This window comes from Rissa tridactyla, chromosome 8, assembly GCF_028500815.1.
Source record: "Rissa tridactyla isolate bRisTri1 chromosome 8, bRisTri1.patW.cur.20221130, whole genome shotgun sequence".
Taxonomy (NCBI): domain Eukaryota; kingdom Metazoa; phylum Chordata; class Aves; order Charadriiformes; family Laridae; genus Rissa; species Rissa tridactyla.
This window is the reverse complement of record NC_071473.1, coordinates 19,635,023-19,662,276: the sequence shown is the minus strand read 5'-3', so window position 1 is coordinate 19,662,276 and position 27,254 is coordinate 19,635,023. Positions and strand designations below refer to the sequence as shown.

At 47.9% G+C, this 27,254-nt stretch overlaps 2 protein-coding genes across 3 annotated transcripts; one reads left to right on the top strand and one right to left on the bottom strand.

Annotated features, from left to right (window-relative positions):
* Window positions 1–222: 222 nt before the first annotated feature.
* On the top strand, window positions 223–9,050 carry VRK3 (VRK serine/threonine kinase 3). Of its 2 annotated transcripts, XM_054212410.1 has the most exons (13): window positions 223–341; window positions 427–761; window positions 2,030–2,082; window positions 3,929–3,995; window positions 4,759–4,843; window positions 5,320–5,422; window positions 5,781–5,873; window positions 6,052–6,184; window positions 6,936–7,056; window positions 7,351–7,409; window positions 7,592–7,768; window positions 7,879–8,027; window positions 8,701–9,050. In XM_054212410.1, the coding sequence occupies exons 1-12, from the start codon at window positions 268–270 to the stop codon at window positions 8,025–8,027; spliced, it is 1,449 nt and encodes a 482-aa protein (XP_054068385.1). In that variant the 5' UTR covers window positions 223–267; the 3' UTR covers window positions 8,701–9,050. The 2 variants fall into 2 exon arrangements, with proteins under 2 accessions (XP_054068385.1, XP_054068386.1); XM_054212411.1 differs by lacking the exon at window positions 7,592–7,768.
* A 295-nt stretch (window positions 9,051–9,345) lies between these two features.
* CCNF (cyclin F) lies at window positions 9,346–23,637 on the bottom strand. The gene is made up of 17 exons (XM_054212409.1): window positions 23,548–23,637; window positions 20,473–20,627; window positions 19,997–20,103; window positions 19,017–19,084; window positions 18,055–18,248; window positions 17,651–17,704; window positions 16,992–17,096; window positions 16,335–16,412; window positions 15,773–15,924; window positions 14,960–15,124; window positions 14,157–14,280; window positions 13,607–13,787; window positions 12,998–13,085; window positions 12,324–12,423; window positions 11,898–12,028; window positions 11,537–11,706; window positions 9,346–10,999 (listed from the first exon to the last, which is right to left on the bottom strand). The coding sequence occupies exons 1-17, from the start codon at window positions 23,558–23,560 to the stop codon at window positions 10,536–10,538; spliced, it is 2,349 nt and encodes a 782-aa protein (XP_054068384.1). The 5' UTR covers window positions 23,561–23,637; the 3' UTR covers window positions 9,346–10,535.
* Window positions 23,638–27,254: the final 3,617 nt, after the last annotated feature.

Here is a 27,254-nt window from a genome sequence, read left to right as displayed (position 1 = left end):
CGCCTGAGGGAGGCCTGAGAAGACCCCAGGCAGCCGCTAGCCCCCGCCGAGGCGGCTCCTTCCCCCGGCTCGGGCCCAGGCTGCCCGCGCCAGGCTGTTCCTGCCTCAGCGGGGCCGCGACCCGCGGTGCCCTGCGGCCGCCCCCTGACGGAACGCCCCGCCGTGGGGGCGGCTCCTGCGCATGCGCGGCCGCTCCCGGGGGGGGGGGGGGGGGGGGGGAGCGCGGGCGCACGCGCGGCAGGTGGCGGGGCGGCTCCCGGCGCGGCCATGGCGGGCCGGGGGCGGCAGGGGCTGGCGGCGGCGGAGCGGCCGCGGTGCGAGACGGCCGGCGCCTCCTCAAGGTGGTGGCGGTGGGAGCGGGAGCGGGGCGGCCCGGTGGGGCAGGGCGCGGGCGGGCGCTGATGGCTGTCCCCGCTGTACCCGCAGGGGGAGCCGGTTCTGCCCGCAGTGCGGGCGCGGCGTGGAGCCCGTCTTCCGCTTCTGCCCGGCCTGCGGTGGTAGGCTGCCCCCGCCGCCGCGGGAGGAGGAGACCGAGCAGGCGGCGCCGGCTCCGCCGCGGCAGCAGGCCCACAGCCCCGCCGCCCCCCCGCCGGGGCCCCCCGCCCGCGCCCCCGCCAGGCCCGGCGGCCGGTCGCCCCGCAAGGCGCGGTGTGTGCCGGCCGTGCCGCTGCCGGCCGAGGCGGTGCTGACGGACTGGGGCGGCCGGCAGTGGAGGCTGGTCCGGCTGCTGGAGCAGGGCGGCTGCGGGCTCATGTACGAAGGTGCTGTGGGGTCCCAGGGGGGCGGGAGCGGGCCCGGCGTTACCGGGGGCGGGGGGCAGGGGAGGGGGGTGGGCCGGGGCGGGAGCGTATCCCCGGCGGTTTGGCCGGACGCCTCGCAGGGCCCCGCTGTCCGTGCTCGGTGGCAGCTGTCGGGATGTCCCCAAAGCACCTCTGGGGTGGCAGCCACCGGGCTCCGGCGTTCCCACGCAGGGCATCCTAGCGGGGATGTTGACACCAGCGTAACGACAGTCTCCGCTCGATGTTTCACAAAATACATATCATCAGGCACCGTCCTTCCTCTTCCTGCTTTTTAGTTTTAAAGCCCAAGTGCTGCCGGCATGTACAGGAGTTCCTGCGTTGTAGGTGCTGTTGGTGTCAACTAAATACCAGTTTTGGGTTCTCAGCCTGTTTTGGAGGCCAAAAGAAAGCAGCCAGCTCATCTGGGCTGCTCCTCAGCTGTCTAGTGACTGCTGATCTTTTCTCTCCAGTCCAGTTGTAAACTTCCAAAGAAAAGGTTCCAATCTTATTCTCCATTGTTAACTTGAAAACACTCCTCGGGAGAAATTTTATCCATTAATAAGCTTTCCCTGACATTTGGTTTCAGTTTATTTTTAATTACATATGCTGTTGCATAACAAAGTCTGGGCATCCACATCCTTAAGAGGACGTGATGTTAGAGAAAATTAGTGTGTTAGAATGGAGGGTGCTTTTATAGACCCACCTTTTGGGTGATGAGCAGCAGGTGACCTGTGTGTTGCCCTCAGCCTGAGAGCAGAAGAGGAACTACCCCAAGGCCAAGCAATGGGTGCAAATCTTTTCGGAGGAGGAAGGCCACCTATAACTCTAACATCCGTGCAGAGCAGAAGGGACTTTGCTATCCATTACAGCATTGACAAACTACACAGTGAGCTGGAGGGAATGCTCAGTGAATGAATTTGGGGGTGCCTTTGAGATTCTACTAATGATTTGTTCTTTATGTACTGCCTCCAAAGCACCCCAGTACCATAGCCATGCCTAGATGCTTCTGTGGCTTAAGCAGAGCTGCATTGGAAGCATGTCAGGGCTGCTGTGCTTCTGGAGCAAGGTAAGAAGTATTTTGTAGTAATCTGGGAAGATGCTGTCACAGAGGATGCTTTTGCAAAGACTGAGTGAAAGAAACAGAGGATAAGTAAAAGCCAGCTGCGCAGGCTGTGTGTAACGATGCAGCTGACACTGAAAATACCTCTTTTGCACGCTCCTGTAACCACATCTGTTCTGTCCTTCCACAGCACAGGCAGCATCTGGAACGTGTCCTCAAAAGCAAAGCTACTCCCTCAAACTTGTGAGTTTTGATCTGTTTGGGTAAGGAATAGCATGTAATGTACTGTGCCCAGGGCCTGACCCATTTGACCCAAGAGTGTCCGAGGAATTCAGGGAAAGTAGTCACGGAGGCCCCTTCTAGCTTATGAGATGGATATAACTTCCTGAGAGTGTCATGCCTGGGTTTCAGAAGTTGGCCCTTCCACTAAAGGTGTGAAGAAAATAGAAACGACGATTAAAATAAAAAACAGAACCAAAAAGCCTTCGTCACAGAAGGGTGCCTTTTTGGTCTACCAGGCTCAGTAATCTCCCAAACTGAATTTGGTGATGTAAGGTGGAGATTAATTAATTGATTAATGAAAGTCAGACCTGCGTTTTTCCTGTATGGCAGGTGTGCGTGTACCCCACTGTGGTCTGGGAAGACTGGAGAGGTTAGAACTTGTTGGCTGTGCTGGGACAGTGTGATGAACCAGCACTGAGAGACTAAGGCCAGAGCATGTCTTTAAATCAAACTAATTACAGGTGGAGTTCTGAGCCAGCTTTCTAGGCACTTGCCAATAACTTGGGTTCTCCAGAAATGTGCTCTTTCGAGTAGTAGCTGTTCTGCAATGGAAAGCCAATTGATTGATTTTCCCATAACTCACAAGCCAGAGCAGAAAGACTGTTTTCTTGTCTGCTGTGGCTCTTAGGGGTCTGTGGGAAAACCAGTGATGACCAGTGGCTCTGTGGGGTGCTGGTGCCCGCTCTTGCAGGCACTTGAAAAATCCCTCTCCCTTTTGTCAGAAGAGACATTTAAGAGGACGGAGAAAGAATACAGTGTTAACGAGAAAAGACAGCTGACTGCCACAAAACTATAACCAGTAGGTGGGATGCTGTAGTCCCTTCTGTACGCAACACTCCCAACTCCTATTTTTTGCACCTTTGGCATCTTTTGGCGCTTTGCTCGGTGCTCTTCTGACAGTGTGGCCCAGCCCTTGCGGTGGCAGAGAGCTGTTGAGTGGGATGGGGTACATGAGAGAGCATTTTAGCTCCTGGGCTTGATGGCTCGGGTTGGCTCACCAGGAAAGGTGCAGAATGAATTATCCTCCGGAAGATGGTTGGTTGTGTTGTCTGGAGCCTGCTGCTGCTCCAGCTTCCTCGGCCAGCTGTGGGCAGGGCCTTTGGTATCAAACCTGCCAGGATATAAAACCGCTGCCTCCTCCCATGTGCAACAGCATCTGTCCTAAGTGAGCTTGCAGGATGCTGAGGATGTATATACATGTGTGTAGGCAAACACATATTGACTGTAAACTATGGGTTTCAGGTCACTTGGTAACAGCAGTAGTAAAAGAGCAGTAACACTGGTTTAAAAAGATGGATTGTAAGATTTCAGCACATTACCCAGACACTTGAATGTCACAAACAGAGACTTTCTTGTCTCACTTTCTGACAGCTAGAATAAAATGTTACAGTTCTTTTCCTGTTTGCAGAAATGACCTCATCTGTGCTGTGGATAAGAAGGTTGCCTCTGGCTGCCTTTAAAATAGCAGCTTTGGGCCTAGAGCTTGCTCTAGGTTGCCAGATGGTTTGCATTTTAACCCACAGACAGTCCTAAGCAGTAGCGCTTGAAATGTCCAATGTGACGCAGCTGCTCCTTTGTTCTGTGCCGATGCTCAGGGTTTTTGTGGTGGTTAGGTGCAGCATTAAATAGTGAACCAAAAGACCTGAGCTCTGTTTTCAGCTCTGTTGCTGATCTGGTATTTGATTTTTTTGGGGGGTGGGTCATTGCTTATTTTAAGATGAGTTACTTACAGCAGTCTTGCCCAAGTTTCCCTTTTCAGCAGGGTGTGTGTGGCTGAAGTAATGCTTCTCCTTCCTCTTGCCTTTAGGATGTCAAAGATGGGAAGATCTACAACGAACAGAACTTCTTCCAGCGTGCTGCGAAGGCAGGCACAGGTTGGTGCTTCTTGGAAGGGTGAGGACTAGGCTGCTTGTTAGGAGAACTGCCATCCCTCTCTCCTCAGTTTTGTGAGTCTCTTGGAAGGCCAGGCCAGAATAAACTAATCTGCTGCTTGGTTGGTGCCAGAGTGCCGAGAAGTTTGGCCAAGAGCCTGCTCTCCCAGCGGTCTCTGTACCTCAGTACACCGCAATATTGGCATTTTTAAGCTTTCTTGCTCTACCTGTGTTTTGTCTTCATCTCAGGGGTGGCTGTTCAGCCCTGCAGCCTGACCTGCCTCGGCTCCCTCTCTCTTCTGTGTCCCTTCCCCAGGCATTGCTGTCAGCTGCTGTCTGGTAGTTGCTCCATTGACCCAAAAACCTGAGCAAGACAGAGCTGACCAGAGAACGTGAGCGGGTGTTTGAGCAGGGCTGATGGACCAAGTCATAGCAAACCTGCACTTCTGGGAGGACTGTAAAAATCTGCTTCTTCATCCCTCTCTCTGCCCTTCTTGTTTTCCCTATCCCTATGGCAACCACATGCCCTAGCCTGGTGTCCCCAGCATCCTTGCTGTCTTACTCTCGCTCTGCAGCGCTACGTGCATTGACATGCCAATGCCCCACGGACGGGGCTGGCATTTTTTGGGGTAGAATCAGTATGAGAGAGACTTCCAGCTGAAGAGGGCAGAGCAGCCTTCGGAGAAGGGGCATCGCTGACTGAGCTCCTTTGTTCTGGAGCTCCTTAGCAGTCTGCCACACCCTGTCCTCTTCTTTCTCCTTCTAGTGGAGAAGTGGAAGAAGTGGCACTCTGTGCCGTTGCTGGGAATCCCCAATTGCCTTGGCTTTGGACTGCATGCAGATAGCTACAGGTGAGGTGACTCTGCGAAGGGCACAGCTGAGCTCTTTTGTCCACAGCTGCCATCTTCTTGGGCTTTGCCTCTTCTCTCCTTGATGTCTGTTATTCCTTTTCTCACAGTCCCTTGGGCTCCCAACCTTATGCACTGCTTTTGTCTCATTGATTAACAAATGGTTTACCTCTCATTATCCTGTTTCCTTCAGTCCTTGTGTTGCTGGTGAAGTCAGTGCTTTTGCTGCTTCTGCCCCTCAGGCCAGGGGACACCTTATTCCTGCCTCTTAAGTTTAATACAAAGGAGAGACTCAGACTGTTATCTACAACACTAGACCACCCTGTCTCGAGTTTTCTGTTGTCAAAAGTTGAGGAAATGCTTACCCAGGTCAACTTGGAGTTGAAGGGGGGTCTAATGCAGGTGGATTGCTTGATGAGTGTCTGCTGCAGGATGGTCAAATCAGATATTGCTGTGTGCTAAGCCCTTGTCTCTTGTAGGTTCTTGGTGTTCTCTGACTTAGGGCGAACTCTTCAGTCTGTCCTGAATGATGGCTTATACCTGCTGAGGGAGAAGGCAGCTTTTCAGATTGTAGTCCGGCTGGTATGTAGAAAACCAATACTTTCTAAGAGGCTTTTTCAGAAAAGACCTATAACTTTCTTCCAGATCTTTTAAAGGTGTTTTAAAGCTGATCCAGGGGGTTGGCTGGGATCTTTAAGTAGCATCTCTTTGTTGTAAACTTGAGTAGCATCTTTTGAGCAGTATGTCACCTTGAAGGAATTCTGGGTAAGGAGAATGAGAGAAACCTGACACTTGAACATTAGAGGCTGTGAGATAATGGTGCTTTTTGTGCTCCTCCACACGGCTGTGGGGAGCTGGGGAGGGTCCAACTCGGTGATAGCTGGGGTGCTGGAGGAGTCTGCCTGGTTCTGGTACGCTCACCTCTTCTCTTTACTCCTAGTTAGACTGCCTGGAGTACATTCATGAAAATGAGTATGTGCACGGGGACGTCACAGCTGAGAACATCTATTTGAACCCAACAGACCTCACCCAGGTAGGGGACAGGAGCAGCACTGCAAGGAAATGGCAGTGAAGGTGGGCTTGTGAAATGGGTTCCTGCTGCTGGGCAGGGGAGTGGTGCAGTCTGTGGTGCTCAAGCTGGCGTTGTGCTGCAGGATCGCAGGCTACTCTGTACACAGAATTCACACCGTGCTCTTCTTGACAACTTCTAGGTGACCCTAGCAGGCTATTGCTTTGCGTTTCGTTACTGCCCTGGAGGGAAGCACGTGGCCCAGCGCGAAGGCAGCAGGACCCCTCACGAAGGCACTATAGAGTTTATCAGCCTGGACAGCCACAAGGGAGCAGGTGAGCCTGGCTCAGTTTCTGACACGAGCCGGCAAAGCTCAGCTAGAGCCATTCCTGTGGCAGTGCTCTCTGGAGCTCCCTGTTCTTGCTGCTTTCCAGGCATTCACAGGCACCTGGAAACAAGTTCCTATTTGGCCTGTTTCCTCTTGCCTCTCCCTGGGTGCTGTGCTGGGACTTGCCAGGTCACACGGTGACTGCGGCAAGAGGTGCAGGGATGTTCCTGCTCCATCTGGAGCCTTGGCTGCTGCGGGCATGTGAGGAATAGAAAACAGGGCTGCTCCGTGCTGGCTTAGCAGGGATCTGTTTCAAGCCAGGCTGGATCCCTGCCCAAAACAGATTTGCAGCAGGCTCTGCTCTGACCTTGAAGCAATGAGAGCTGGAAAGGCATTAAATTAGCCAGTTCCTCTCCTGGCTGGGTTGTAACTGTTCTCTCCCAGTGTTCAGACTGGGCAAATCTTCCTCCAGAGGCTGGGAGGTGATTCCTCAACTGTACAAGTTAACAGGCTCCCAGAAGTATTGATATCCTGGAGCCCATCTTAATGAAGTTCTTGCATTTCTTTACTTCTGCTCTTTAGACTTGTTGCCCCTTCATGAGGCTGCCTGTTTTACAGAAGGGGCACCTTAAATAGAGACCGCCAAGGTTGTGCTGGAGCCCTAAGTAAGGGCCTTTGGAGGAGAGGCCCGGGCCTCTTCTGAGATGGTTCCCAAACTCTTGTTTTTTCACACGTGAATATCTCTTCTTTCCCATCAGGACCATCTCGCCGGAGTGATTTGGAATCTCTGGGCTACTGTCTTCTGAAATGGCTCTCTGGCTCCTTGCCTTGGTCTGATGAGCTGGACAAAGTAGAAAGTGTGGTGGAGAAGAAGGAAAAGTAGGAGAAATCATCTGCTCTTTTGGGAAATGCTCAGCAGAAAGCAGTGAGGGAGACTTTGTGACTGAAATCACTGGGTCATAGCACGCTATTGGGGTGTGGGTAAATCCCACAGTAAAGGCTGAGCCTGGCCAAAGGGCATTTGGTGAACCCTGATTTCGGCTCCATTCAGAACGTGGCCATCTGAATTCAGCCTTTTTTTGGTTGTTTTTTGTCCCTGTTGCCAAAGACAGGTGGTTCAGGTGCCTGCTCCATTGCTTCTCACCTGACAGCACTCTGCACTGATTATTCCAGGTACAAAGGGGATGTGACATGCCTTCTCCGAGTGTGCTTCAGGCAGAGACCCATTCCAGGTATGGGCTTGGTGTCTGTGACAGTGGGGCTTGGGGAAGGAGGATTGACTGCACTTGCAGCTAGAACTTTCTCTGTGCTGTGGTGCTAATCCAGGATGACTTCCACTGGCCACAGTGACTAAGGAGTGCATGGACTGGTTGACAGGCTCCTCCTGTGAACAAATCCCTTGTTTTCTTTACAGCAAAACAAGGAGTGCTGTTGCCCATTTTCTGTATTCATGAGCCTTGCTGGAGAGGCAAGTCTTCTGGTGGCTTTAAAAATGCAACATTTGGGGCAAGAGGTTATTTCCCCATCGTATCTTTGAGCTTCATATTAGTCTCTGGGTTTGTTTTCCTCTCTGTGGAGCTGGCCAAGGCAGGTGGGTGAGCTGTCTCCAGGGAGAGTGGGCTGAGAAGGCCCTTTGGCAGCTTCGTAAGGACAACTGGGGCTGCTGTGCTGCTCCATGCAGTCACCTTCCTTGCTTTGCAGATGCCCTGCAGAGCTATCTGCAGCAAGTCATGGCACTGGAGTATGAGGAGAAGCCTTGCTATGAGGGCCTGCGGCAGCTCTTCAAGAAGCCACTGGAAAAGATGAAATCTTCAGCTTATGACCCTGTGGATATCAAAATGGTGCCCTAAGTAAGTGTCAGTAGTTTAGACTGTGCTTGTCCCCCTGCACTGCTGGGAGCGCAGGAGCAGTGCTGGGGTGCTGGCAGTAGTAGTCGAGGTCTGAAATCTCTCTCAGAGGGACCTAGGGGCTCCTCTGGACAGGTGGAGGGAGCACTGGCCCTTCAGCATTCCCTAACTGGGGAGACCAGGCCAGTATTACACTGAGCCAGGCTTAGTCTGTGTTACAGCATATGTTCCCTCATTTTTTTTCCTGGAAATACTCATCCTTGGAGGAACACACCAAGGTTAATAAAGCAAAGGCTGAACAGGCTGCAGGCGTGTGGAGGTGCTCACAAAACAGACTGATGCAATCTTGTCGTCTTTTTTTTTTTTTTTAAAAGAACTGAGGCTCTGGGCTGTATCTTTTCAGAAAGCAGCTTGTAGCTCTGGTTTTATTGCTTCAGGCCTGTGGCAGTAAGTAGTGCCTCTCGAGGTCCATGTGCTCTGTTTTATCCATGAGGTGCCTCCAAGATTGAGGTTGGGTAGAGACAGATCTGGCTTTAGTCCAGAGCTGCAGTAGCCAAGGCCACTGGAGTAAGCAGCAAGCCCCAGGAACACAGAGATAGCTCCTCATCACCTACTTTACTCTTCCTGGGAAAGAATCAAACTTATTAATGTTCCTGTTTTGTGCCTTTTCTTTCAGACCAAGAAAACTTGCACAGGAAAAGAGCTCAAAGCTTTCTGCACTGTGAGGCCTTTCCCACAGGTGTTTAACTTTTACTTACCTGTTTTAGAACTGAGAGATATTTTTATAAGTGTTTTCTTCCCATTTTAATGCGACCTAATGTTGAATTTTGAGCCACTGCTGTAACAAGTTAACGTGAAGACACTCCTGGATGGCAAGCCATTGTAAGCAGTACCTGGAGAACTGCACTGTAGCCACGGGGAGAAGAGCGAAGCCTGGCACAGGAAAACTGTCAGGGACTTTTAAAATTTTTTTCCTTTAACTAGACTGGCAGTACATAGTTTTGTAATAAACTTTGTGGACAGGCACCCAAGGCTGCTGTTATTTGGCATGTTAAAGGCCTTTCTGGGGCAGCTGTAGAGTTGTGGTGGTGTGTTGAGCCCCGTGCTCCATGTTGTGCAGGGTGTTCTCCCGGCTGCTCACATTAACATAGTGCCTACAGGTAGTACTTCATCATAAGAATTGGCTCAGAGCTAAACTCTGCCTTCATCCCCAACCGTCCCACCAGTTCTCCCAGCCCCAGGTCAGGGGGATACCAATCACTGAAGTAAGACAAAGAGCCATCTATATTAAAAAAGTTTTATAAAAAACTCACTACACTGTGTGTATCTGAACTGTTGCCATCTGCCACAGTAACTTCTAAACAAAGGAAGAGTCATGGAGTCCAGTTCCAGTGTTAAATTCAGCAACATCTCCCAGAAGTCTTGTACCTTGGTATTTCAGTGCTCGGTGCCTGTTTGTAAAGAGGTTGTTTTCCCAACGGTCACGGGCTGAAGGAGCTTTAACCCAGGCTTGCTAGGCTGAGGTTAAACTGTTAGGGAAGCAGCACAGGTTTCATTGTTGATAAGAAAAGCATATGCTGCCCTCATAGATTAGGAGCCAGTAGCAAGGCTTAAATTCGGGCTTTCAGTAAAACAAACTGTCTGCCCTTACTCCCTTACTGCCAGTTTCTAGTGTTCAAGTGATTTGTGCTTTACTTGAGGAGACACTAATGGAAATAGCAAGGAAGACTGCAAGACAGGACATGAAATTGAGCTACAGGCTGGAGGTGGCAGTTTAACTCCACTGTTCCAGCAGAGACCAACAGTTGACAGAGATCACCCCACTGTAGTACTGGGCAGTGAAGCGTTAAGGCACAGAAGGAGGGGGTTTTCAGGCAAGGGAGACAGATGGCAATTAGAGCCCAAAGGAAATGGTGTTTAAAACCATCTGCGAGGTAGGTAAAAAAGGAGCTCAGACCTGCAGTGAGCCTTCGTTTACCCCTTGATTGTATCCGTAAAAACCTTGTATCAGTGCAGCAAGTGGTATATACATAGAAGAGGGAAGCACCAGCTGAGTGAGACAGTACCTGGCCAGAAAGAAAAGGCAACACAACCTCAAAAAGGTTTTTCAAGTGGAAGAATTCAAGCATAGTGTTACATCCAGTAACTTGACAACCAGAGTCAATTCCTTTCTTTTGTAGTGCCAGGCCTCTCAGCAAAGCAAGGGACACAAGTTCTTTTCTCTCACCAGGGAATAACTGGTGAGGTATGACAAAAATAAGCTATAAAATTTCCTATGTGGAGAAGAATCTTAATTTGCAGAGGATTAGACAATAGGGAATACTTTAAAAAGGCAGCTATCAAGGAAGGAAACAGCCCAAAGTGAGCTACAGAATTAAAAGACAGGCATAGGCAAGGTTGAGAGGAAGGGCTCTTTTTGGAGGTATTGACAATGATTCCCTATCATCCCTGTATGACTACAACAGAAATACTGTTTCCAGGAACCCTAGAAAAGTAAAGAGCAGGAAGAAATCAGAGGCTTAAGAAGCCCCAGTTCACCCTTTCTTCACTGTGTTCTGCCACATTTTTTCGCTTGACTTGCCTTCTGTCACACTTGCCCTCATTAGGCCTAGCGCAGACTGACTGTAAACATGATTCCAAGTAATGAGGCAGGCATGGCACCGCGTTCATGGCACTGCCAAGAGGCAGTGCTGAGGTAGGTTTGAGAGGTACTCCAAGGCTGCCTTCTACAGAAGATGTAGGGCTGGCACTGTTGACGGAAGAGTAGCCTGAGCTCCCTTCCAGGTTAGGATTTCTGGGGGTGTGATATGCTGAAAAGCTGCAAGTGTTATCAGGCAGCTTGGCCTCCCTCAGCAGTGCCGCCTGCCCAGACCACTCCACAGCCAGGTTGTCTTCATCACTGGAGTCCTGACAGCAGTGCTCCGCAGGATCCATATAGACCACCGTCACATCCAGGATCCCGCTGGGACCTGTCACTGCAGGATGATAAAAAAAAAAAGTTAGTTTGGATTTGGGCAATGCCAAGCAGAAAAAGAGCCAGAGCATAAATCTTATGTCTACTTACACATGGAGGGGAGGGTAGAGCACTAAGTTCACCCTCATTTAAAACAGTAACTTTTTTCCCCCTCTGACTGTTTGGATAAGTACGAAGAGCTGTTTAAAAAAATGAACAGCCAGTCCCAGAGTCAGCAAAACAGATAACACAGCATTTCTAACACAGTTGGCCATTCATCACGGTTGGTCCACTATCAGAGTATCTGAAAACAGTCTCACTCTGAAATGCTAAGCGGCTACAAAACCCTTTGTCATGGGCTGAAGCAGTAGAAAGAGAACAGATAGATACCTCTAAAACAGTTTAACAGTTATAACCACTGGGGAAGGGGGAGAGCTTTTCCAGCTGGTCTTCAGCTGAAAGTTCAGGCTTCTGTTGCCTGAGAAACAGTTTTAAGCAAAGATGAAAAGACCATTTCATTTCTCTCCTCTGCTTTTTATAAGGAGAATAAAATCCTCACCATCTCCATCTCTCTCGCCTTCACTTTCCTGATCACCTTCATAACCAGAGCAGGAATCTAAACTCCAGTCTAGGAAGTTATCTAGAAGACTTTCTTCCTGGGTGGAGAGCTCTGCTGTGGGTGTAGTCACAAAGCTGCCCCTGTCATCCTGAATGCTGTCTTCCCTCCTCCTGTAGAAAGAGAATCCGGAAGTCGCACATTAAAAGCTAAGTCTGCTTTTGCAGCTCTTTTAATAGATATGTCAATGAAGATGATCACAGAAAAATTAACCGTATTTAAGAATGGAACACCTCAGGATGCCAGAGAGGAGGAAAGGCTCATGCTAATCCTCAGAGACTTTACAGCAGTGAGTTATACCAGCCTTTTAGTTCTCTTTCCAGAGGGAGAGCTAAGGAAAGTCTGAATTTCCACCACGTTCGTGTGCAAGGGACTGGGCTCTGGATCCTCCTGTTTCACACCCAACAACGAACAGAGCTGGCTGTAACTCATCATCTAAAAAACAAAAAGCCAGTAAGAATTAGACCATGCGATTCCCTCTGCCAGGAGGCTGTTTCTCTTTTTCTAGGAGAAACCTCTCCCAGTGAGTTCCTCCCACATGTACTCGACCAGAGCAATCATAGTGCCCGCAGATCAAATTTAAAGCCACCCCTTTATTTAGGCACCCTCTCCTCCTAAAGTCTAAAGTTAGAACCCACTTCCCATTACTTGAAGTTCACTGCATCCTGCTGTATGGTAGCTTTGCTCTGGGTGTCAGACATCAGCAAATGAAGACAAAGAGCTCACCCACCTTTTCTTTGCCTATTTCTTCATACCGCTCATCTTCAAATCGTTGTTTCACTGCAGTTAAGGACACCTGCCTATAATCCTTTGGGACATCGTCATGGAAACTGGAAAAAAAGATTGAAGCCCCAGTCTTAGAGTGGATTATATGAAACAATGTTAACAAAACCTGCCAATTTAAGTACTTTCCCTGTATCCATCTCAGCTCTGTGCTAAGGCAGTTGGTGTTTCATCAGAGCCACTAAGCAGCTAGTCAGGACACTTTGGTTTTACGCATATGATGATCTAACTCCTCTTCCGTTCCTTGAGGTAAACAAGATATTTGCCTTGTACTCTTTAAAAAAAAAAAAAAGCTACTTTTGGTATTGTAACTCCTTCTGAAGCTCACCAGTAAGCCAGTTGCAGTCTTGTGAAAATAGTGCTGTTCGGCAAGCTGAAACCCGTTAAGCCTTGAGGAGCATCCCATTTTCTGTAACCCAGAGCCAGCACCAGTTGTGAGAAACAGGGCAGCTGTCCCTGAACTGGCCCCCAGACCTCAGTGCCTTGTGGTGAGGGGAGGAAGCCAGTTTCCCAAAGCCACCTCCTTTATCGGGAAGGACTGACTGTATAGATGCAGCACGTCTGCAAAAGCTGGAATCCAAGCACTCATACGCCCTCCCAAAAGAGTTCCAAAACTATTACCACTTTTGGTAGAGGCTTAGCACACAGGGCAACAGGTCTTCAAGAGAGAAACCGGTGCACTCAGACAGCTGGCTGGTCCAGGGGTGTGCTGGAGAAGAAATACATATTACCAATTCACAAAGCTTGGTAGTTCTGTAATCAGACATTTTATTATTATTTTTTAATCAGATAAACCATAGAATAGCTTAGGTTGGAAGGGCCTTTTAAAGGTCACTCAGGCCACCGCCCCTGCAATAAGCATGATCTTTACAAGCTTATGCATAGTTCATTCAAGTTCATAATTATCTCCAAGGACAGGTTTACCTGCCAAACTGAAGTTATACCCAAGTATAGAAATCTTCAGTCTCATTTAATCACAAAGCTTGCATAGTCTGATGCTAATACTCTTGTTCCTCATAGCTATAAAGAGGTAAAACAGACTGAATTCAACTCTTCATTCTGAAGTCTTCTACCTGTCCCCCTCTTCTCCCTGCCCCCTCACCCAGCCAAGTGACTGGGACATCTTGCCTAAAGACAAAATAACACCAAAAAAAACCCCAAAGGCTCCCTAAAAAGACAAGGCAGACTGACATACCACGCTGCAGTGCCACTTAAGGTAGGGTTCCTTACCTTGCCTGTGTAGTATCTTAGCCAGCAGCAGCGCTGCAGCAGCCAGCTGAGCTGGGGAATACACACAAAGGCTGGTGTTTAAGAGGGACAGTTCACAAATGAAGCTGTAAAGGTGAAGAGTTCTTCTCTCCAGCGAGACCACATTTGACAATACTTCTTTGTAGTCCACAACGGTTGGTATCTAGTGCATAAAGGAGAACAGAGGTTGGCAATAGGACACGAGCACCAAGTATTTAGAACAGTTGTTTCCAGGAGATACTGTTTTCTTTACATTACGTTTTTTTTGTTTGCTTGGTTTTTTAACTACTGCACTGACAGAAACATTCTCCAGTGAAAGAATAAACGGCCTCTTAAAAGTTAAGTTTTAATCTCTACAGAAAGGCAGAGGGTTTTGTATCTGCATGCTTTGAAATGTGCATGGTCTCCACAGCTGACTGAGAACGCTCGCACAGAAACCCAGCATCTTGGATAAGAAGTAGTGCTAATTACACTAGCCTGACTTCAGTAGCAGCCCAAGGCATGAAATATTCCATCTGCTTTTCAAACTCACCCTTATCTTTCCTTCTAGGGCAGAAATGATCTCACCCATCATTCTGACCAAGTCTTCATATTTGTACGTGTTGTCTGTTAGCCACACAGCTTCCCGTATTGTCAAGATCTCTTTGCTGATGAAACTGCAACATGAAATAACATTAACAGTTAGCTGCAGAAGAAAGGGAATTTGTGCACTTGTGCACTAATGTTTTTGTGGCAGATAAATGCACCCAAGATGACCAAAGAGTTAAACAACTTTATAAGGTCCTTTCCCAGGTACAGTCCAGGAAAGAAAGAACAGCAGCTTTTTTATTTATTTCATCTTTAAGCTGGAATTGCCTCCTAGAATGTTCCTAATTCCTTATTTATGAGAACTCTCCTAGGTTAAGGTGCAAGATGTTAAGGAAACTAACATAGAAGAATAATTTTCCATCACACCATGCAGTTCATCTGAGCATAACAGATTAAACTAGGTAACACCACCGCCGCAGTTGTTCCCTACAGGGTAATATGGCATGAAAGACTTCAGTCTTCTATTTAGACCTTGCATTTAGACCAATCCACCACTATGGAGTTTTTTCATATTTAAAACCTGTTCAAGGAATTACGTTTTGTGTCTCATTTATAGAGACTGTGTTCGTATGTGAATACAGCTCAAGCAACAGTCCATGTAGAAGGAAGCCAAAGATTCTTTCCAGTATTATTACTAGCAAGGACAGGAAAAAAAAAAAAAAAAGAAAAAAAAAGCAAAGCTTGAGCTGCAGAAATTAATTTGGATGATCACAATAACCACCTCTGTTTACCAGTCAGAACTCCTACCGTGTGCAAATGACCATGCAGGCTATTCCCAAAAGTTGGAGTCGAGCCCGAGGTACAGGTCTCAGCTTCAAATAACGATCCACGCATCCTACTGTCATGTGAAGGCATAGGCTAGAAAAGTCTTTCATGGTAGCCACTTCTACCAGCCAATCAATCAGGATGTACCTAGACAGGAAAGAGAGAGACACAATCAATGCAGTGAGAAGCCATTCAAACCCATGCTGAACACTCTGCCCATGCCGAGTTACCCAGTCCCTTCTCCACTCAAGAACTCCAAGGCAAGAAATTTCACCAAAAGAATTTTCAGAAAAATGACACATTGCACCAAGACAAGGATTTGCAACCAGAGGTCTGTTATCCTCTGAAGGGTCAACAGTCGTCTTAAGTTGTCTGTGAAATAGAATTAGAAACTATCCTATAATAGGCACTTGCATAAGGAAAGGGTAGGGCGTATCAATTAGGAGGTTAAAGGCCACCTAAGGTAACTAGAGGGTGGCTGTAACTCCAACTCAAACAGTGTCTCTAGTTCTTGAAGAACTTGTTAGTCTTGACAGATGCCAGACCTTACAGTCCAAAGAAAACCTCACGCACCTCGTTTCGGTTCTTCATCAGGGCTTGAAATATGGGCTCTAAAATTTCCTCTTTGCAGTGTCATGTGTTTCTCTGATCGCACATAACGCATCGCAGAAGACTAAAGCAAAAAATTCCATCCTCCAACAGACCTCATTCTAAATTTTTTTCCCTCTACATCTGTAGAGGACAATAGGCAATGGTTTCTGCTGTGTGGCCTTACTCCTGGGTCTCAGTTCTTACCTCATTGTTTCATTCATTCCTTTCTGCACAGTGAAGATACTTTGCTTGCTGATAGGAAGGGAAGCTTGAAAGATTTGAGACACCACTTCACTGGAAGACTTTGCTTCTAATCCTAGTTGGTTTCCATTCCCACAAGCTTTGGCTAAAGCTATCTGTAGTAGAGAAAACACGAAAGAAAGTTTGTTTGGGGTTTGTTTGTTTTTTTTTTTTTGCCAAATGCAAACTAAAGCAGCACAGGATGGTCCCATAGTTTTCCTGCTGAAAACAGAGGCTGAACGCGACAAACTACTTGAGAGGTAACAGAATCGGTATTTCTTAGTTTGGCTTAAATGTTGGATGCACGCATTATTTGGGGCTCGGCTTTTAAGTCCATCCAAAGATGCATCCTCACGCAGGTTGTACCACAGATATGCAGTTTTTTTGCAAAAAAGGGGGAACTGCAGAGTAAATACAGATATTTTTCAGCAATTTTGACCCTGCTTGTAAAGAGAGGAGTCTAAGCCTGCAATGACAGCATAGGAAAGACCAAATGCAAAGTTTTGCTGGGAAAAGTCAGGCTTACCTGTGCTTCCCAGCAGCCCTTCGCTGCATAGTCCCGTAGCTTCCTGAGACTTTGGAGGTATCTGCCAGGATCTGACATCTGCAGAAAAATGTAAACAGATTTCAAAAACCATTACCTTTACACAACAAACAGAAGGATTGTAGTACTAATATCCAGAAAAAATCCCACTGCCTGTGTGTACATCTATTATTTCAGCAACCAGGCTCTTTCTCATCATGACGACAATGTTGTTTTTAAGAAACTTTCCTCAGTTCTCACCCAAGGTCTCACAGGAAATGAGACGGGTCACTCAGGATTCCAGCATGAGAGCTTTGGCAGATTTATTAGTGACAATCTCCCCGCTCCTGTTCCCAAGTGAGCTGTTCCATTACTAGCCAGTAGTGCCTATCCCTTTATCAGTTCGTATAAAGAACTTCTGCTTGCACCTCGACTACAACTGCTCATAGACTCATTTGCTTCAAACATCAAGGCAGACACCAAAGCTCATTTGAGAGAGTTCTCTCCTTGTTCATGAAGAAGGAGGAACAGGAATTTCTCCTGAATTCCTCCTGTATCTGAGGAACAGCAATTTCGTTCTGTGTGTGTTCACTGCACATAACAGAGGTCCACAAGTTACAGTGAAAAAAGTTGTTTTGAGACAAAAAACATACTACTTACAGCAGCCTTTCTGTTACTTTCCCAAAGGAGGTAGGAGCTGTTTAAACAACCCTGCTTTGAAGATTCTTCAAACATTTCAAGGGATTCTTTTCTTTTTTCTTCATCCTAAGGACAAAAGGCATGACAGTATTTTTGCTGTCCAGCCAACTGGGTGCCAGACGCCAATGCTACAGCAGATACAGACCAGCTACAGAGTGGAATTAACTGTTTGCGAGTCCCCTCGCTCCCCTGTGTGCGAGCCCCTGGGGGCTCCCACATCCACCCAGCGCTGGCATTTGAAGATCCAGGCTCAGGAAGCGGTTAGGGGTTTTCCTCAGCTAGACAAAAGCTTTTTGGCTTCCTTGCCACTGAGGGCTTATTTATTTATATATTTTTTTTAATATGCATTATGACTGGAAGGCTTCCTTTGAGACCTGGGCACACTGCAAGCCCATGATCAAGCCAAAATTATTTTAATTGTGTAAAATTCAATAAACTGAGTCAATAATGTTCCTTTAAACAACCAGTAAATTAAACTCATAAGAACACAAATTGCTAGGCCATTTGAGGAATATAAGAGCATTTGGCTGATTTATTTCTTTTTTTTAAAAAATCAAAGTAAGTAGCATGAGCGTCACCAAAAAAGTACGCAAACACATGAAGTCAGAAACACTGCTCACCTCAAAGAGACTCAAGACCTTAGCCAAGCAATGGAGAATAGATCCTTTTTGAGCCTGAAGAAAGCATTAAGATAAAGTAGTTAAACAAAGAATATCAGTAATTTTTGATAGTAATTCCAGACTACAGTTTTGTTTGCCTTTCAATCATTCCTCCTCCTTGCTTTTCTCAATGTTTTGTTATCTTTGAGATAGTACTGAATCTCTCAGAAGAGGCAATACAGGCCTCCAGCGCTCATAATATATCAAGTATAGTGTGGCAATAAATTCATTAAAATGATTGATCCACAGTCATTTTAGCAACAAAAGCATAGGAGCTCCTCAGGGAAACAGAAATATTTTTTCTGAAAGAACTAGATGGCAGCTACTAACCTATGGTTACAGTCAAGGGCAGAAAGAAATCTTACTTTCTCCAACTGACACTCTGCTTTGAGACTCTCATAGACCACAGCTTTACAACAGCTTCCACTCAAGGACCAGGGAGGACGGATAAAAAGCCAGATAAATGGGGCTGCGCACACATTCAAACGCTCCGCCAGACTGAAGAAGTGAGATGCCTTTAATCCATTCACTTCTGCACGACCCTCGTCGGAGATGGACACTGAACGAAAAAGAGAGGTGAAAAATCAGAGTTTATTCACAGTGTGTGCTTGGAGTTTAATCAGGCCAAGACAGACAATAGGATACAATCAGGAAAAGACTGGACAGTGTCTTTCCTTTAGAGGTTTAGAAATCATGGAGATGGCAAAAGAAGAAAAAAATAATCTTACTACAACCAGTCTTTAAGAACACATAACCCTAAGTGTTGGGGGGTGTTCTGCAAATACCAACACTCAAAGCAATGTTAATTCCTGTCGGTGTACAAATAAATTGGTCTGCAAGTCACCTGCCTCGCCAGTACCCTCTGCAAGGAGGCTCCTCCTGGCAATCGTCAGTCCCTTTTCATTACATTTATCAGCCTACGTAAGTAGCCAAGTTGGATCAGAAGTTTACAAAGGCTAACTTCTAAACATGAATTCATAAGCTATGCGTTGACTTCTTTTCTAGAACAGCCAGGCACTATACATATATATATGCATATATATATATTATATTACATATATTTAACACCCAGCAGTTTAGTGGCCAGTGCTTAAGCTGCACTGAAAGGTAAAACTGAAGAGACATGGTAGTAAATGAGACCTGACCACACACTGAGGGCAGCAAGCTGGCTCTGCACTTACAGCTTTGCAAGTAGACAGTGAAAGTGCCAACTTTATGATGAGACAATTGGCCTGATCTGTATCCATAAATAAGCCTTTAGCTCATCTACATTTCCTTCCATCATGCCATCTTCCCCTGAAACCCGAGCACAAGTTTCCACACTTACAGCCTTCATTGTACAGGTATGCTATCCCCAGCTTCACAGCAGCTTCAAAGTTACCCCTTTCAGCAGCCCTGAACGGGAAACAGAGAAGATACTCGAGGTTGAAATCGGTAGGTGCTTCCAGGCCCACAGCCTCAAACAAGTCACTTAGTGAAGGCCAGGCTGTGAATTTGGTGGTCACCAACTGTAAGCGCATATGGGCTTTCACATCACAAGTTAAACACAAGCTATGCTGAGGCTTTTCTCGCTGCAACCCTTTCGTACACAAGATAATTTGACAATTCATTGGAACTGTTTCCCATTCCCATGCAACATCCCCAATGCCAGAATGCAATAACACAGTTTTGGTTCTCATAGCCTCAAGGACATGCATCAAGCCCTTGCGCTTCTCCCTCCCAAACTCAGGTGCGCATAGAAGTCTTCTTCAGAAATAACATAATAGATGCATCAAAGAAGCAATTGTCAAAAGCAAAACTTATAGTGACATTTAAGCTGACAAATCCCCTTCAAGTCAGATGGATAAAAAGACATTCTCTATCCTTTTTAAGCAGATTTACCTTTCAAACTTCACTCATTTCAGTGCTGACATTTACCTGATTTTCAATACAGTGGTTTGCACAAGAAGTGACCAAACCAACTCAGAAATATGGTTACACTCTTGAGCCTCTGATCTCACTTGCACACTCATATGGCAGCACCAGTAACAGACGTTAGTTAATGTGCCATGTTTCAATATGGAATATTAATGCCCTTAAAGATAAATAACTTGGATATATGCAAGGGGCCCTGCTCCAGTTGAAGAGACAGTGGTTATAAGCTGCAGCTTAGACATGAAATCAACAATTCTTCATCACCCTAAGCAAAGGCTTCTACAAAAGGGAAAGTCAGATCCCCCACTTACAGCGAGGACTGATTAGAATTCTATATCCACCTTCAAACAGGCTCTTTTACAATGTCAGACAAATTTAATTCCTAAAGCTTACCTTTCAAACATCTTCAGATTGTTTGGAGAAGGCCATATTTCTTGGAAACTTGCACATGCCCAAACACTAGCATGATTATCCACAAGGTATTTAAGATGTGAGTGCACCTGCGTAAAATAATAAATACTAAAATAAAGGGACCGACAGAAAAATAGTCCTTTGCGATCTAATTTTAGATAGGTAACTAATTAATCACAAGTTAATCACAACTTGTTACCTGCCTTATCATCCTTAAGGCAAGAGATGCCAAACTGAACTAATTTGGTCAGGTGATCCAGCAGGACAATTCCCACAGAAAATTTACAGAGAGCACTCAAATACTGGGATAGCAAAAATCTAATTAATTACTGCATGTATTCTTTGGTTTTCTTCAGGTCTGCTCTGACAGGAGAAGCAGCCTTGTCTGTGTGCAGTCCTGGCTCCTAATGGTAGAGCTCAGCCCCGGCGCGACAGAGGGGAAGTAGTAGCAGACTCACAGCTCTGACAGAGAGGATGTCCTCAGCAGGAAGGCCTTTCAGAACGTGAAAAAGAACGTCCTCGGGCAGACTTAATAACGTCAGAACTCGGGGCCGTTTTCTTATCCTTCGCTTTGAAGGGAAAGAAAAACACCTGGAACACCTACAGTGAATCACTGGAAAACAAAAACATGGGACACCTCAGTTAGGGATGGAACAGTATGAGGAAAAAAGGCACTGCAGAGTGTACACACGCAGAAACACATCTTTACTTGAGTACCTCTTTATTGCAGCATAGGACACCTCTCAAAACATATTAATCATAGAGAGATTTAGCACGTGTCACATAATGCTGTAAGACTAAACCACAAAGCATTAAGTGACTCGTTCAATTTAGTCAATTAAGCTAAGAGGCTCAGAAGGGATGGCTCATGCTCAAGTCTTCTTCATCAAGGAGAACCCCTCCATGCCCTCACTCCATCATCTGACTGTGTTTAGTTAAAATGTCACTACTACAGCTTCATTTACCTCCCCCATACCCCAGCATTTTCTTCTCAGCTGACGGCAGTCCTTGGAACATGACCAGGCAGATGAGGAAGTTAGGGCCCCCCAAATCAGCCCAAGCCAAAAGCCCATCTCTCTCAGCAGCCAGCTGCTGCCAGGGGTGCTTGTGGAAGACCCCTAAGAACCAGGAAGCCCTTTTTTTTTTTTTTTAAGTTTCAGCATTCACAGACTAAGGCACCTACATCTTCTGTTCCTCCTTAAGATAGAGCTTACCTTCGCTGCATTTGCCAAGAGAGGAAAGTGTTCTAACAGATGAGGCAAAACGAAGAAAAGCACGAGCACTGCTCACTGGTAGAGACTCCACGGTAGAAAACCCAATCCCTTTTCCACCTCCTGGGGACAGCGCAGCATTTGGGCTGCCACCAAGGACCTGGCCTCCAACACCCACCACAGTCTGACTAACAAACAGCAGAAATTGAAACCACTGAAAGGTGCTAGGAAGAAAAAAAAGCACATTCCCCACTTCCAGCCCACAAGTGGCAGCAAAGGATCCCCCTCACAGAGCAATGCTTGGGTAGGAGGACCCGCATCAATCCCAGCTCATGCTGAAGCTCTCAGAGCCCTACCACACAGAGATGCCAGCACTGCTCGTCTTCACATCAGCCTCCTGCAGCTCTCAGGAGCAGGCCATACAAGCAACAGCGCCCCACCTCTGAGCAAGGAAAAGGCTGAACGTTTTCTTTGCAGACATGAGTGCTCAAAAAAAGTAATTTCTGCAGTGACAGCTTGAGTCACACAAATTAAAGGGCCACATAAGGGCCTCTGTCTTTATTACAGAAGATTTCTTGCTTGTATTTTTCAAATCTAGTTGAAGACTTATACAAAAAGATTATACTTGGGAATTTTATTTATTGATTTTTTTCTTTAAAAGTTTAATAAAAAGACATAGACTCCTCTAGAGAGCCCAATACCGCGCAACATGCATGTGCCAGCATTGCTTACCCTATTTTCACTGGTTCATTTCTAGCTTGAAGGTTTTTTGACTTAAATAAAAACAATAGTCAAAGTAGTAGTATAATACATATACCAAATAACCACATATTATCTATGAAGTAAACCAAGTCAGAGCTCTATAGTCTCACTGTATTATAGGGTCAAAGGCACAAGCTGAGAGAACGATGCAGCTCTCAAATTTCTTACAATGAAAGTAGAAGGCGGCTGAAAAGTCATGGTGAAGACAGAGAATTTTAACAGGGCAAATATTTTTCTCCGTGATTATTTTTCCCCTTTCATCTGCTCTTCTACTTTATGTGCTTAACTTCTGGTTATAACCTAACATATGGGAAACCTCATGATCTTATACTAATCTCCAATTCTTCACACACAACTTGAGTGAGAGATGGTGAAGCAACGCATTGCATTTCTCTTTGAGAAGATAAGAGCAACAGCTCTTTCCAGCTGCAGTGAATGGAAGAAACGTACAGACTGACCAGTTACACCCTCCTCTCTCCGAGCATGCCAGCCCACAGAACCAGGATGTCTCCAGACTTATAGGATGCGCAGACAAAGCCAAATTTACAGGCAACTTGTTCAAAATGAAGCTGCTGCATCAGACTCAATTACTCAATTCAGGTTGCAAAGGGAAGATTACATGGGTTTTCAGCAGGATCCTTACAAGGAGCCTGCAGATTCCTAAGGGGTTCAATGACCACCTTAATAAGGTTTTTCTGTTCCTACAAGTGCATATAGGAACAGGTTTAATGAAAGGAACCACCCACCTGATAGAAAATAACATCCAACATCTCACCATTAGCACACACCTTAACCGTTACCTGTCTTTGATTAAGAACATCTATCCCCGTGAAAATAAAAACTTTTTTATGTGTGCAAGGCAGAACACTGCTACCCTTTGCATCCTCTTCCACTTTCTGGAGCAAACTTCAGCAATATTGTTGCTATGAAAAATAAATGGCCTGCCACCCCGGTGTGCCCGTTATGCCTGTATGAACTTGGGAATGCCTGGGGAGTGCGGGGTTCTTGGGCAGCTCGGGGAAGAGAAAATTCGATTTCGAAAGACAGGAAGCGGCACAGGGACATTTTCGATGTGTCGCTTCACAAAACCAGAGTGGTTTAGGCTGGGAAAGACGCCGGGAGCCCACGCAGCCCAGACGCCATGCCCGAGGGAACAGCGGGCTGCCCGGGACACCCGCGCTGGGGCCAGGGACGGAGGCTCCGCGCCCGCCCTGGGCAGCCTGTGCCACCCTGAGAGCAAAAACCGCTTGTTCCTCCCTTTGAGCGCAGCTGCCCCGCACACCACCCCCACCGGGACATGGCCCCCCCTGGCCCCGCGCGGTCCGCACCGCCCCCCGCCGCCGCCGTTTGAATTTCGGCGGGCCCCGCCGAGTCGCCGCCGGCCGCCGTAGCCGTTGCCGTCCCCGGCGGCCCCTCAGGCCCCGCTCCCCTGCGGCGCGGCCCTCCCGCCCCCAGAGCCACCTCAGAGCCCCCTCAGGAGGGGCCCGGCGCGGGGAAAGGCCGCCTCGGAGGCGATGCGGAGGGAGGGAGCGGTACCCCCACGGGCTGGCCGGCACTCACCGCCTGCCTTCATCGCGGCACGTCCCCGGGGAGCGAGCGGAGCGCACCAGCCGCCGCGCCCAGACCGGCACCGACTGAGGGGCCGCCGGGGGGCGGGGCCGAACCGGCCGCCGACGGGGCGGGGCTCCCGCGGGAGGACACGCCCCCCGCCCGCAGCCGCACCCCCCCCCGGCGCTCAGCGAGGGTCAGGGAAAGCGCAGGCGGCGAGCTCCGCCCAGGCCCCGCCTCCCGAAGCCCCGCCTCCCGCCTGCCATTGGCCCAGCGCGCCTGAGCGACGCCTGCCGGCCGCGCGCACTTTTTTTTTAAACACAGCAGCCTCGGCGATTGGCCGGAAGGGCCGAGGGGAGGCGGGGCGCGTCCCGCCCCGCCGGCCGCGATTGGGCGGCGAGGATGCGAATTCGAATCGGGGCAGTTGGCGGGCCCAGCGTCTCGCGGGCACGGGGGCTGCGGCGCATGCGTACGGAGCGAGGCCCCCCCCCCCCCCCTCGGTGCGCGGCGTTGCCATGCCAACCGGCGCCGGTGGCGCGACCGGTCCCCTCAGGGCCGCGGCCATGTCCCCGTGTCGGGGCCCGGCGCGGCGGCGGGAGCCTGCGGCCGGGGCTCCCTGCCTGCCCGGGATCCACCGTGGGCCGTGATTCCTTCTGCCACGCCAGGCCCCAGCCTTCCCCGTCGCTGTGGTGCTGCTCACCCGCAGCCACCCGCTGTGGCGCGCAGGCTCGCCCAGCCAAGGGACACACGGCTGCTGAGGGAACGCTTGTGTCTCACCTCCACCTAATTTCATTCCACCCTGAGGCCTAAGGGTGTCGGTGCTGGAGGAAGAGCGGCATGCCTGCTGGCAGAAGGAGCAGGGCTGCCCAGGCAGAGGCCGTTTCGATGTCCTGAACTGCAGCGTGGCCCTGTACCTCCACAGAGCTCAGCTCCTGTCCCTCCAGGGGCTTGCGTGAGGGTGAGGGGGAATTAGGAAGATAATTAGAAGTCAAAGTTCAAACCTGTGTCAAAGGTTTGGAGGAAAGCCCTGATCCTCAGAAGGCAAGGAATAGAGAGAAATAGAGGTATCAAAAAGGCTGGCAGACAAAGTGACGAAGGGAAAATCAGTTTTTGCTTTATCTCACTTGAAGCTGTTTTTCACCGTTTTAAGAAAAGAGCAGCAAGAAGAGGAGCTGTCATTTTGTGGGACTGTGTCATGATTTGTGGTGGCTGGAAACTTTCCCAACATTGTGTACCTTGAATAAACATTGCCAGTCCTGGCACAGGTGAGGCCTCTTCCTGGTAGTGTGCATATGAGTTTTATTTAGGGACAACCCTGGATTTCACAAGCACTTTTCATTGGTAGAACAGCAGCTTCTGGATGCTTCTCTGCACACACACCATTGCAAGCGGTTGGAAGAGCTTGGAAACTGCACCAGAGATCTCATTTTATGGCTTGGGGAGGCTGAGCTGAGGCAGTGAGATGGCTTCTCAGCTCCCACCACAACTCTGGCCCTGCTGGGACTGGCAGCCCCTCGTGTTGGTGCATGGTCCTGTGCAGTGACCACCAGGGACGAGCTGCTGTGGACGGGCTTTCTCCAGTGCCGATCCACCTCCGCTTCCATCCGTAAAACTGTGTAATATTCCTGGGGAGCACAGCAGCTGCTGATGTGGAAAAGCAGTGCCAGGAGCACAGGGAATATTTAGCTTCTTTTATTGAGTTAAAAAGTTAATCATGCTGTCGCCTTTTGTTCCTTATTTCTTCTCCCCCTCACAGCTGTTACTGCCAACTAAAAATAAGTTGAACGAGCAAACAAAACATGAATAATCAGCTCCCAAGAGAGAGCTAAAATACCAGCAGGAGATGGATGCTCCTTGAGTCGTAGGTGATCCACGGTGCAGAGTCCCCTCAGGTAGATCCCATTCCTTCCAGCAGCATGGGGGAGGTTATATTTGAGGGGTTATAGCCAAAACTGAGAGGGGCAGAGGGAGATGGGAGTTGAAATTTTCGGAAGCAGTAAACTTTGGCCTGTTTTGTCCTCTCTGGAATCAGACGGCAGAACATCCATGTGGTTTTATCACTGGCAGACAGAGCAGATCAGAGGCTGACCAGTGTGTGGTGGGATTCACGTCACCTAAACACGGCCATCTGTCAAGATCTTCAAAAGCCTGTGGTGTCTGCAGCCCCTGCCCAGAGCCGGCAGGTGGGACAGGAGTGGGACCTGCACCCTCTCCAACAGGCAGCCAGAGACCAGGTTGGATATGCCATCCTTTGGACTTCTGCAGCTCCTCAGAAAGGCATTACACGGTTAAGAGTCAGTCCCTACAGAGGGAAAAGCTGATTAGTGCGTGTTTTTATTGCTGTTGCCAAGTCCTGAGCTGGATTTCCCTTATTTATCATGCTTCTTTCTCCACTGAAGAACAGGCAGAGGGCTATGTTTCTCCTAAATCAGAACGTTTCTTTCCTCCCTTCACATCTGCTGGCTGTGGAAGTGAGGTTAAATATAAAGAAGATCTTTTGTTCACCTTGATTGCTATGATTTAAACAAAACTCAACAAAAGTGTAACGCCTACTTGCAATACTGCCAAACCTGTGATTCTTCTAAGGGCAAGAGATGTTGCTACACAGGCTCAAGTTTCAGTCAAGGTTTTGATCCCTCTTATGAAGAGATTCAAGGGCCCTAGACTATGGCATCTAAGCAATATGTCCATGGTCAACTGCAACATTCCCCTGGCAAAACAGAAAATTTGCTGAAAATACCTTTTAATCAGGCAGATATCAGTTTGCACTTTTTCAGGTCCATTTGTGAGAGAAAAAGCATAAATTGCTGCACAGATTATCGCTCACTGGTGTCCTGTTTCTCATCAACTTCAGCCTTTTAAGCCTTTTCGGATGGACATTTGTGAAGTCTTTTTAGAGCTAGTCTAGTTTTCCACCCTAACATGTGCATGAATTGTGATCAGTTTCGAATGTGCAGATTTTAAGGAAAGAGCAAAGATGAAGAATTTAGTCAAATAGGACTTAACAGAAGGTGATGTAATCAAACCTGAATGTAGCCCCCCATCTGATGTCTTCAGCTCGTGAACAGGTTAACAAGCAGCTTGATTTGGACATTCAGAATGTGTTCGGTGTGGTGAACAAGTTGCAGACAAGCAAGGAAACACTAGAGGTTGCATCACATTCATTTAGATCTACAGGAAAACGACATATGTCTACACTGCACAGTGGAGCTGTGTGGTTTGCAGAGGTTCTTTCCCCCATGACTAGCGTTGTCCAAGATAATTCCAGAATTGAAAACAAAATGACTGTGATGTTATAGGGCTACATGGAAGTTTAATTAGCCAAGCTGAAACCCAAGAGTAATTAGCTCAGCTGCAGCAACGTCACAGCTATATTGCCTTCAGGATCTAGCATTGCTGCAGGGTCTGGTGTGATGCCATTTTGAATACGAGGATGCCTGAGGCTAAGAAAAAGGAGTGCAACAGGGAGTCATTTTGATACAATTTTTACATAGTCCATGATTATTCAATCAATAAACATGATAGTTTTATAACGTTCAGTCAGTTGTAAAATGGTATCTTTTCCGCAGTTCAAAGGGCAAACAAAAGCAGTATAGGCCATTTACTGGATGAAAGGCTGAAATGTGCTATGAGATTTCCTGGCAAATCAGTCTCTGCTGTCATAAGGCTAAATTACGGAGAGTGTAGTAGAGCCAATTTTCTCTTGAAAGAGCCAATCC